At 38.9% G+C, this 12,721-nt stretch overlaps 1 protein-coding gene across 1 annotated transcript in view; it reads left to right on the forward strand.

The window, feature by feature from the left end:
• Window positions 1-12,721, forward strand: part of ENTHD1 (ENTH domain containing 1) — a 97,489-nt gene that overhangs the window by 50,138 nt on the left and 34,630 nt on the right. The window contains exon 4 of the mRNA XM_045779545.2: window positions 864-987. Coding sequence (XP_045635501.1) covers window positions 864-987 — 124 coding nt within the window. The remainder of the gene's footprint in view (window positions 1-863; window positions 988-12,721) is intronic.

Consider the following 12,721-nt stretch of genomic DNA (forward strand, 5'->3'; position numbering starts at 1 on the left):
GAATGACAAAAATGTGGCTACATAGGTATACACATGATGTTAAAACTTACTGAGGTCTACACTTAAGGTTTATGCATTCTGTGTTAATTATACTTTAAAGTACTGTAGAACGAATCTCTGCTCATGGGGGAAAAAAGACATGTCAACTGATCCCACTGTGTAGACTTTATTTGAATCCTCTCTTAGACAAGCTATAGAAAAACCTATTTATGGCACTTAGGAGAAATTGGGAAGATGAGTTTATAATTGATGACATTAAGGAGTTGTGAAGTTTCTAGGTATAAAATAATAATTATTATGTTAAAGAGTTTTTGTCACTTAGATATACCGAAATAAGTGATGTATCTAGGATTTGCTTCACAATAAAATGGATGGAGTGGGAGGTTATAAATGAAACAAGACTGGTCGTGCACTGGTTTGTTTAACCTACATGACTGGATTGATTATCATCTATTTTTTTTACTCCATGCTAAAAAGTTAAAGTTTTAAAATATGAATAAAAGATATACACAGGTGGCTTTATTATTACCAGTAAAACAGAAAAATTGGCTTCTGAGCTAGTGTGCTCTAAGGGTGCTCAAGGACTGATAGGGGCAGTTAATGCCTCAAACTAAATCATTGCTTGCCTACACCAGCTGGCTTCATCAAGGAGTGAGGACCTCCAAGGGTGGAAGACCACCCTGTACTCAGTGGACACCGACTGTACAGCTAACTTATATTTGAATTCTTTCAATTAAAATGTGTTTATGTTAGCACATATAGACACATTGTATCTCCATAAATTGTCCATCTACTTTAACAAATTGAAGCACTGGGATCAATTATTTTTTTCAACCTTCATGTGCTCTCCTGTTTTCTCTAAGGACCTGATGTTATTTTATGAGGATGATCCAAAGCCACTTTTGCTGACAATTCCTCCTTCCATTATCTCGTCAACTAGATGGTTATCAGAAGGGCCAGCAGACGTTTGTAACCTCTGCGATGCAGGTAAATTGGTTAAAGAATAGAAAGGTTACTCAGAAACATGAATAAGAAACATTGGGCAGGAATCAGATTTTGTTTTGTGAAATATGACAGCAGTGGTTTTAACTTCAGTACTGAGGGATGGGACCAGCGTGGATGAATTCAACCCACACGTGACCTTGTAATCTTATTTACCATTTGTTTCAGTGGGGCTTTATTCCCTCTATTTTGCTTTTTTTTTTCTTTTTCGTTGTTTCAAAAATTATTAACTGCAAACCTCAAATCTCTTATGAATGGTTTAAAATGCAGAAAAATTAGAGTTCCTTTTTTCATTTGTATTAACTTCTCTTCGATAAAGAGTTTAAATTGCTTATTATGACATTTTTCATAAGCAAGCATTAGACCAAAATGTGAAAAGCAAGATGTACGGCATCCCACAAATTGGCTAATCACCTCTTGAATAATTAGCATTAGAGAAGGTACAATATAAAATGATACACACTGGCCTCCAATAAATTACACTATCCAATTCCACCTGGGCTCCGCTGCTACTCAGGATCTGATTGATTCACAGAGGAGCCACTCCATACTGTCCCTATTCTTCAGAAACTCTCAATTTTTAATACATTCTTCCTCTTGCTTTTCTCAAAAAATAGGACTCAGGACCCTCTGCCAAGATGAGAATGAAACATTCTCATTAGTAGCTTTCATCCCTTCATTTATCTTTGCTTTTATATCCGTCCAGGCATCCTTTCCCTCACTGCAGAGGTGGCTCCTTATGTTCTGAGTTTCATCTTCTCCCTCATCTTTGGGCCTCGCTCTGCGATTTTCTCCATATATAGATCCCCAATATCCAAAATATAAAAACTGTAGTTGATCAGAATAGATTTATTTTACAGGTTCACATTTATGTAATTTTCTTACAAAACTAGTCGTGAGAATGATGATGAGGATATTTCAATAAACGTGGAACAAATATCCCACGAGGTTGTGGATTATGGTGATATTTGTAGTACAAGGATGGTATTACTCACATGGATAATTAGTTATAAGTGGTTACCATTTTTAAGACAGCTTGCGCTGTATTCTTAGAATACACTTTCTGTAAACTGATCCAGATCCAGAAGCTTGAAAGAAGAATGGTAAGGAAAACTTTTTTGTGATCTGATGTCCCCTCATATTTCCCCCCCAACATTTTTTAAATAGACTTCATTTTTAAAGCAGTTTTAGGTTCACAGTAAAATTGAGTGGAAGGTACAGAGATTTCCCCATATACACCTGGCCCCAAACAAGCACAACTTTCCCCACTACCAACACCTCACATTTGTTGCAGTCAGCGAACCTACATTAATGCTTTATCATCCACCCAGAGACCAGTTTACATTAGGGGTCATTCTTGGTGTTGTGTATTCTGTGGGTTTGGACATGTGTATAAAGACACTATAATATCATACAGAGTATTTCACTGCCCTGCAACACTTCTGTGTTCCACCTGCCATTCCTCCCTTCCTCCTAACCCCTGGCAACCACTGATATTTTAACTGTCTCCATAGTTTTACCTTTTCCAGAAAGTCATATAGTTGGAATCATACAGGATATAGCCTTTTCAGACTGACTTCTTTTATTCAGCAGCATGCATTTAAGGTTCCTCCACATCCTTTCATGGCTTGATAGCCCATTTCTTTATAGTGCTGAATCGGATATTCTAGGGTATTTATCCATTCACCTGCTGAAGAGCATCTTGGTTGTGTCTAAGTTTGGGCAATTATAAACAAAGCCGCTGTAAATATCCATGCGCGTGTTTTTGTGTGGAAGTAAGTTTCCCCTGCCAACATTGTAATATAAGTGAAATGGAATGTTAATGAGCCTAAGAGGCAGCCCTTAAGAGGAGAAAAGTCACAGAACAGGTCGAGTGAGGGATGATTCCACCATGTTACTTGGTTGGAACTCATCTTAATTGGAGGAGCTTTTCTTATTTTTGAGTCCGTTTTTCCTTCACACCAATCTCAGAGATACCTTGCTGAAGTGCAGGTCTAAGCATTTCACTTCCCAGCTTAAAAACTGTCCACAGTTTTCCGCTGCCAATGGGATGTCTAATTTTTTTATGCTGTCATACGAGACTTTTCGTGACCTCACCACCCAATACTGCCCATATTCACAATGCTCTGTGATGTTCTGTTACTTGTTCTATTACTTATAGTTTCTTCTCCTTAGAAAGTCTTCGTTCCAGTTACTTCAGCTGTGTAACACATTGCTCTAAAACTTTGTGGCATAAAATAACCATTTATTCTGCTCATGGATTCTCTGGGTCAGGAATTAGAACAGGGCACAGTGGGGATGACTTATCTCTGCCCCCATGACGTATGTTTGGGCTTCGGCCCGGGGAACACAAAGGCTGGGAACGGGAATCATCTGAAGGCTCGTTCACTCATGTGTCTGGTAGTTGGTGCCCACTATCGGCTGGGGGCCTCAGTTTCTCTCCACATGAGCCTCTTCATGTGGTCTCTCCACATGGGCTAGTTTGGGCTTTCTCACAGCATGGTGGCTGCGTTCCAAGGGTGAGCATCCTGTAAAAGAAAAGACCAGGCAGAAGCTGAACAATCTCAAAAATCATGCTGTGGTACTTCCTTCCCATTCAGTTCATCAAAGCAATCACAAACTCATGCCCAAGTTCAAGGGGGAGGAAATGTAGACCCCCCACCCCTCTATGGACAAGTGTCAATGTCATATTGAAAGAGAAGCATACAGGATGGTGTGTGTTAGTACAGTCATCTTTGGAAAATACAAGCTGCCACAGTCCTCCACCAAATTATGGATGCTTGACAAAATCGTATGCAAACAGTGAGGCCCAGCTCAAATGTCACTACTGCTATAAAATCTTTTCTACATAACAATATTTCCTTTCACTGTGTTCCCATGGGACTTTGCCTATAACCTTAAATATGAATTTATAGTTGCATATCATTTTGTAAGTTTTATCTATTTTTAATTAGATAAATAATAAGTGAATATACTCTTATTTTTTAAAATTCAAGCAATATAGAGTCAAAATCCTCTTTGTCCCTTTCCTTCCCCAGTGTTAACTGTTACTATCAATTTGTTGGTTACTCTCCAGGTCATTCTCTGTGCATTTGTATATGTACCTGTACCTTTAAAAGTATGGAGAACTGACTTTATTTTGACTTAGAATGTTCTGTATTTTTCTGGAACTTTTTAAAGCAATATCACTTGGCAGTCCTTCAATGTATGTCAATATTTAGAGATTTACCATATATATTTTTTAACTCCTACATTGCCTGGATATTATAGTTTATTTCCCTCCTGATAGATAGTTGGTGTTTTATATTTTTCAGTATTACAAATGATGCTTCAGTGAATAGCTCTGTGCACATATGTGGGTGTTTCTTTAGGGTGGATTCCTAGAAATGGAATCCCTGGGTCATAATTTATGCCTATTTTCATTTTAGTTAATACTGCCAAATAGCCCCTCAAAATATCAATACCAATTTTTACACTGGCTTGCAGTTTATAAGAGTACTTATTCACTCATACCCTCACCATCACTTGATATTTTTCAAGTCTTATATTTTTATCACTTGGAAAAGGTTGCATTGCGTGGTAGGTATAATTTGCATATTTCCATGTATTTCCTCTTCTGTGCATTGCCTGCTTATATCCTTAATCTGTTTTTCTTTTAGATTGTGTGTTGTGTTCATTTAAATTAAATGACTTTGTTACATTTTTATATATGTTGTTAACCTTAAGAATAAAAACTGCCAGTTATTTTACCAGCAAAAGATGGGGTTATTTGGGAATAAAACAGTTTCAATCCAGGACAAACAAATGGTGGCAAAATATAGGCACGTCCAAGGAACAAAGGAGAGGTACACTTTCTCAAGGAGAAAAGGGGTAGTTGGGAAGGTTGTCACAAGCTACATGTGCATTGGAGTAAACTGAGAGTTCCAAGTGTAGTGGCTTCTCATTGGCTGAGCTGTTGTTGGGGGGGGGTTAGGAAAGTGTCTGCACGTGCAAGGTCAGCTCCAACTTTTCCTGTTGCACCTGCAATTGGCTAGAGTGGGAGGGCGTGAGAGCTCCCCTGGGGAAACCTCCAGACTTCGTTTTAGTGAGGGTTCCAGGTTACTATTTTCTACAGTTATTAATCCTTTCTGAAAATTATTTATGTTGCAAATATCATCTTCCAGGCTATGAATTGTCTTTCAGATTTCTTTATAGAAGATATTTGTTTTGTTGTTTTTGTAGAAGTTTTATGTTTTATGTAGTCATATGTATTATTATTTCCCTCCAGAGCTTTTGTTCTTTGTGTTTTTGTAAATTTATTTTATATTGAAGTGTAATTACCAGTGTTATGTAAGTTTCAGGTGTACGACATAATGATCCAGCAATTCTGTACACTACTCAGTAGGGCTCACCACGATAAGTGTAGTCACCATCTGTCACCAGACAACATTATTACGTCTTATTGACTATATTTTCTGAGCTGTACTTTTCATCTCCGTGACTTATTTATTTTATAACCTAGAGGTTTGTATCTCTCTTTTTTTTTTTTTTTTAGGTTTGTACCTCTTAATCCCCTTTATCTATTCCATCCCCACACCCACCTCCCCTCTGGCAGCCACCAGTTTGTTCTCAGTGTTTAAGAGTCTGTTTTTTTCTTTGTTTGTTTGTCTCTGTTTCTTTGTTTGTTCCTTCATTTCATTTCGGAGTCCAAGGAACAGTGAGATTCCATATATGAGTTAAATCATATGGTATTTGTCTTTTTTGGTCTAACTTTTCAAAGAAGGCACACAGATGGCCAGCAGACACATGAAAAGATGCTCAACATCAGTAATCATCAGGGAAATGCAAATCAAAACCACAATGAGATATCACTTCACACCTGTCAGATGGCTAGAATAAAAAAGACAAGAAATAACAAGTGTTGGCAAGGATGTGGAGAAAAAGGAATCCGTGTGTACTGCTGGTGGGAATGTAAATTGGTGCAGCCACTGTGGAAAACAACATAGAGGTTCCTCAAAAAATTAAAAATAGAAATACCATATGATCCAGTAATTCTACTGCTTGTATTTACCCAAAGAAGACAAAAACAGTAATTCAAAAAGATGCTTGAACCCCTATGTTTACTGCAGTATTTTTTACAATGTTCAAGATATGGAAGCAACCCAAGGGTGCATTGATAAATGAACAGATAAAGAAGATGTGGTGTGTGTGTGTGTGTGTATGTGTGTGTGTGTGTGTGTGTGTATGAATAATATTCCTGTGTGTGGCATATTATTCAGCCATAAGAAAGAGATCTTGCCATCTGCAGCAACATGGATGGACCTACAGGGTATAATGCTAAGTAAAATAAGTAGAGAAAGACAAATCCCATACGTGTGTGTGTGTGTGTGTGTATGTGTGTGTGTGTGTGTGTGTGTGTGTGTGTGTGTGTTGTTTTGGCTCTTTTAGAATGAGAGAGAATGCACACGTGCCTGCATGGGGCGGAGAGGGGCAAAGGAAGGGAGAGAGACTCCTCGAGCAGACTTCCCGTTGAGCACGGAGCCCAAAATGGGACTGAGTCCCGGGACTCTGAGATCGTGACCCAAGCTGAACTCAAGAGTCGGACTCCCAACCAACCGGGCCACCCAAGTGGCCCCCTTGTGTGTTTTAAAGAAGGCTTCCCCTACACCAAATTCATAGTACATATTCACCCATTTTTTATTTTGTTTTAGTGCTTTATTCTATCTGGATTTAAAGTATTTGTGATTGTTTCTAGATATGATCAGTGGGCAACCAGTTGTCTCAAGAACATTTATTAACTAATTCATTTTTCTCTACTGTTTTAAAATGACTCTTGAACCTGTATTAAATAGTATCTATTTAACAACTCTATTCTGTTCTGTTGATCCATTCTTCCAGTTCTGGTCTGTTTAATTTTTTCTAACTACTGTAATAATATGCCATGGTATGAATGATTCTATTTTACTTAACCAGTATTACGTTAATGGTAACTTACTTATTTCCATATTTTTACTATTATGATGATGAAATGACATGTTTCTCCTCTCTCAAATAAAGTAGGCTTTTTATTTATTTCATCATTATTTATATTATTATTTTATTTTTTCACAGTTTGATACAGAAACTTAAATACACTATTCTGAACCTCTGTTGATAAATTCTGTCCAGTTCACAACTTATGCTGTCGTCAGATGGTTCTACTTTTCATGTTATGATTTTGGCGACTTCAGCCCAAAGCAAAAATAAAGGAGGAAAGTCATTCTGTACGACAGCCTCTTCTCCCGTGCCTTCTCCCTGCTTGGGCACATAGTGCTCTGCTGTTCACACGGCCTGCAGCATGTGGGGTACTGACACCCACACTAGCCCTCCGTCTAGTAGGGCTCCACTGATCCCATCCCTTTTTCTCACTCCCTGAGTGGCCACTCTTTTGAATTTTGTGCTCATCATTCTTTGCTTTCTTTATAGTTTTACATATTTTACTTAGTTTTACAGGCTTTTAAACTTTACCTAGATGGAGTCATTTTGAATTTATTTTTGGTGACTTCCTTTTATCACTCAATAATATGTTCTTAAGATTCATGTATGCGTGTATATGGTTGTCATTTGTTTTCACAAATGCTGTTCAGTCCTTACTGTATATGCATATATTTGGGTGTATTTATTCTGTTCCACTATCATCAGTACCATTATTGAGAACAGTGCTGTTCATGAACATACTTTCATAAGACTCCTTCTCATGAACAAGAGTTGCTCTGGGGCACCATTTGGAAGTGAAATTGCTGATGGTTCTTCATAGAGACCTTCAGATTGAGTAGATAATGCCCAGGTGTTTTCGAGAGTTCTAGCTGTCCCGTAGCCTCACCCAGCCTTCGTATTGTCATTTTTGGAAAAAGAAAAATTGCCAGTCTACTGAGTGAAAATTGGTATAGCATTTGTTCTAAAGTGTGTGTGTTGGTTTTTTTTTAAATAACAAAATGGAGCATATTTTCATATGTGTGTGGTTCATTCATGTTTCCTCATCTGTGAAATGTCTGTTCGTGTCTTGTGGCCATTTTTCTATTTGGTTTTTAGTCCTTAATTGATTTGTAGGAATTCTGTATCTATTCTGGAAGCCAAACATTTCATTTTGTAAAGTTTTTTCAGTTTGTGACTTGTCTTTTCACCTTGTAAGGAGTCCTTTGAATAATAGAAATTCTCAATTTTCTTCTTTATGGATTGTAATTTTTGTATCTTGTTATTTTTTTTAATTCGGTCTTGTTTCAAGACCGTATAGCCTACTTCTTTCGTGGCTAAAATTTTCCTAGTTTTGCTTTCCACAATTAAAATTTAATACCACTAGAATTGGTTTTTATGTGTGGTTGAAGCAGGAGTCCAGTTTTACTGCTAAATGGATAACCAGCTGTCCCAGCATCATTAATTGAAAAGTCTGCTTTTTCTCCACTGAGCTGTGATGCTATTTATATCCTAAAGCAAGTTTACCCGTATGTATGGATTTGTTTCTGGACTCTATTTTGTTCCAGAAGTTATGTGACTATCCCTGCACCAACAAATAGTTTTAATAACCCTACCTCTGTAATAATTCTTGATGACTTTTCCCTGATCTGGAGTGTTTTTTGTCTCTTTTTGGTCCTTTGCTTTCCCACATAAAAGCTTGTCAAGTTCTTTGGAAAAAAAACCTATTAGTTTTGATAGGCACTGTGAGTCTGTTAACAGACTGGGTTCTGGGACCCAGCAACGGTAGAAATGAGGCTGAACCCCAAATTTAAAGGCACAGGCCAGGCTTAATTGGGGCAACAGCTGCAGCTGAAGGGAAACACAGCCACGACAAAGCAGCCAGACCTAACAATAGCCAGGGAAAGTTTAAAGGACCTAAGACGGGCGAGGAGCGACATCTAACCTTGTAGGGGTGGGATAGTACAGGGAATTGGGCGCGCAGTGACAGAATAAGCTTCTTCATACATTGTATGTTTCATTTGCATGTTAAGTCTCCATCTCTGGGCGTGATTTTTAGCATTATAATTAAGGGAAAGTCGATGAAAAGTCAGATTTGGTGGCCACCACGTCTTGGACTAGTTTCAACCTGTCTAGGCTCGCTCCCTGGCTGGTGCTTTGCTAAGCAAGAGAAGTGACAACAGCCAACAGGGAGTGTCCCAGGTACAGAGGGACTTGTCCCTAAGGTCGTCCCTGCTGGCTAGCTCTGATCTTTAAATCAATTTCCAGAAGTAGCATCTTTACAACATCACATCATTCTATTCATTTAAGTCTTCTTTAATATATTTTATAGTTTTTTCCCATACAGGTCTTCTATATCTTTTGTGAGATTTAGTCCTAGGTATTTATGTATTTTTGTTGCTACTATAAATGATATTTTATAAATTGCATTTTCTAACTGTTGATGGTGAAAAGGAGTAGAATTAATTTTTGTATATTGATTTTGTAGCCAGCAACCTTGCTTAATTAACTCACCAATTTTCCTGATTTACTTGTAGATTCTTCTGGTTTTTTTATGTTGAAAATTATATCATCTGTGAATGATGGCAAAATTGTTTCTTCGTTTATAAACTGTATCCTTCGTATTGTTTTCTTACCGCCCCATGCGAAGTAGAACCATGCGGTGTTGAATGAAAGTGTGATCGTGGGCTTCCTGTACTTGGTCTGTATCTTAAGAGAATTCTTTCAGCATTTTGCCATTAAGACGGATTTGCTGTATGTATTTTGCAGATCTCCATTCCTAATTCATTAACAGTTTTCTCATGAGTATATGTTGAATTTTCTCCATTTTTAGCATTTGTATTAATGGTTATAGGTTTTTCTCCTTTGAGCTATTAATTTGTAAAGTAGTTGATTTCCAGATATTAAAACCACCTTGAATTCCTGGAATTCACTCGGTTTAGCTGTGCTGTATTATCTTATGGATATGTTGCTGGCTTTGATTCGCTGATGTTTTGTTTGGTTTTGATTCTACATCTAGGAGTGAAGTTAACTGGGATTATCTTTTCTAATATTCTCTTTGTCACGTTTCGATATTGAGATTTTGCTAGACTCATAAAAAGAGTTGGAAACATTTCCTCTTTTTTGCACACTCCAGTGTGTGTAGAATTGTTTGTGAGTTGATGCCAACATAGATAAGGTCTTGTGTAAGTTCGCTCATGGTGCCATGGAAGGGCTGCAGGCAGGGAAGGCAAGTCTGCCCCGAGAATGTGTGCGTGCCTTTGAGGGCAAAGCGCTGCTCCCTTTCTAGTGGAGAGGGCCAGTATAACCCAGCCGACACCACGTGACTGACTGTTTTCCCTGGAAAATGGTACCATGCTAGGGATGTAGCAGTCAGCTCTATCTACTCTTGACAGCTTAGGCATTCAGCAGTTGGGTAGCCAGGTCACCTTGGTCAGGAGGAGTTCATGTCAGGGAGCCCATGCATCGCCTCCATCCCCACCACGTGGTCAAAGCCTATTGGACGGCCACTAGAGTGACCAGGGGAAGAGGATGACTGGCGGCCAGCAAACAGAGTGTCTTGCCCACCTGCTTTTTGAGAACCTCTTCCATAGGGAATGTCCCATGGCAGGCATTTCTGTGGGACGTGAATATCTTCACATATTCATCCCAAGAGGTCCATCCACATATTTCTTTGTCACCAGTCTTGTCACCTCTGCATCATCCCTGGGGTCATGTTGAGCCTAGAGAAGACAGCACGACAAAGCTCTTCAGTGACGTGGGTGCCCTGTCACAGTACATTCTGAAGCCTTGGTGAAGCAAGAATCCTCCAGGACAATTAGAAGATGGCTGAGCGTGTCGTACCTAATAGATCCCTCCCAGGAGTCCTGCCTTGTGGAGCCTTCAGGCTTCCTTTCCACGTGCCAGGGAAGGACCTTTTGTTCTGAAGGCCATTTCTGAGTCCTGTACATGGTGTGCGCTCACTCTCTGGCACGCTCTCTCTCTCTCTCTCTCCCCCTTTTTTTCCCCGTTCTGCTGAAATGTTAGAGTCTTGGAAGGCTTTCCTGAACATTTTATTAAAAACTGACACGCCACCACCGGCCCTCCCTGTGCCTTGTCCCCACTCTGTCTTCTCAGTAACACTAATCGTCATCTGAAGCATGCATCTATTTGACTTAGGCAGAGACTAGTCTGATCCAGGAGTTCCCCAGACCACCCACGGGTATCATAGTGAATCTGCCGTTAGCGGAGCATTGACTCTGGGCTCTGCTCTTTGCCACTTTCAGGTATATACTACGCTTTTCAAGCAGTTGCATACTGTTTTTGTATGTTGCTCATGAATTGGGTGCATTGTACTGGTGTCTTCCATTTTGAGGGCAGTTGCTGTATGCTTTCACATTTCTCGGAAAGAGTCTTTATATCAATCACCAGAGCATTACAAAGCATGCTTTGAATTACAGGACTATAGAGATTGGAGAAGTTATCAACATAGCAACTGTGTATTATATGGTTGGTATTAAGAAATCCAATTAAAACCTTTAACTTAATTGTTCCCTCTTTTTTTCCTTCAAAAATATAAGAAAACATGATTCACATGTGAAGAACAGACATAAATGAAACTATTAATGCTTCCATTGAAATGAATGAATAGAGCAAAATCACAATCATTTGTAGAAGTCAATCAAATAAAAGGCTGGCAGGATATAACTGCATTTAAAGATGACACCTTTTAGTTGTCACACAGTGGCCAATTGTTTTCATCATTTTGATGATTAAAAGAAATATTAAGAGATACTGACTTCTGAATTATTTATGAATTTTAGGTCAAGAAACCATCCAACCTAAATCCTTTTCTCCATTGCCAACGAGTGTATGTATTATAAAAATGTCACATAACCACTCCCAACATTCCAAATTAGGAGAACCAAAATTAATCTAAAGTAAGGTGACGGATTCTTCATCAAAATGACCCCTCAGATATGTAAGTCCCAAGTGGACTTTATTTGAATGAAACAAATGACTGTATATCTTTTTCCAAAAATGAGTAAATTATTTGTGCTATAAAAATTGCCCAAACACCTACTATGTGCCAGCCATGGTGCTAACTGCTTTTATTCAGTGATTTACAAGATCCCTGCCTTTCTGTAGCTCCCAGCCCAGGGATCAAGTCTAGTCGGACAAGAGAGGTAGGTGTTAGCATAGGGAGAGGACAGGGAAGCACCCAGGAGGGCGCCTATCCCTGACTTCAGGTGTTAGGAGAGGCTTTCTGGAGAAAGTGATGTCGAGACTGGAACCTGAAGGATGGGTAAAATGGCCAACACTTACACTGTGTGTGCTGAGTATACTTTCAAGCATTTTAATTCATTTCATCTTCATACCAATCTTATGAGATAGATGAGAAAAACCCTTACAGAGTTTAAATAACTTGCCCAAGGTCACAGAGCTAGAAGGGGTAGAGTCAGGATTTAGACCAAAATAATCTGACCCCAGGGACTACGCCAATGTGTTTCAAACCTTCTGACTGTGATCAAGTCAGAAATTCCTTTTATGCCATGATCCAGTACACGTGGACTCACACACACCTGCAACAGTAGCTTCACAAAACAATAGTTTTGGCAATGTACTTTAATCGATTCTGTTTTATTCTAGACAGTTTTGGGGTTTTTTTATAAGTAGGTTCCACATCCAGTGTAGAGTCCAGTGCAGGGCTGAAACACATGACCCTGAGCTGAGATCAAGAGTCAGATGCTTAACTGACTGAGCCCCACAGTTTTACTTTTTTAAAAAATGTTGGATGCGACCCACAATT

Source organism: Ursus americanus, chromosome 17 (genome assembly GCF_024610735.1).
Source record: "Ursus americanus isolate L20-20 chromosome 17, mUrsAme1.1.p, whole genome shotgun sequence".
Classification (NCBI taxonomy): domain Eukaryota; kingdom Metazoa; phylum Chordata; class Mammalia; order Carnivora; family Ursidae; genus Ursus; species Ursus americanus.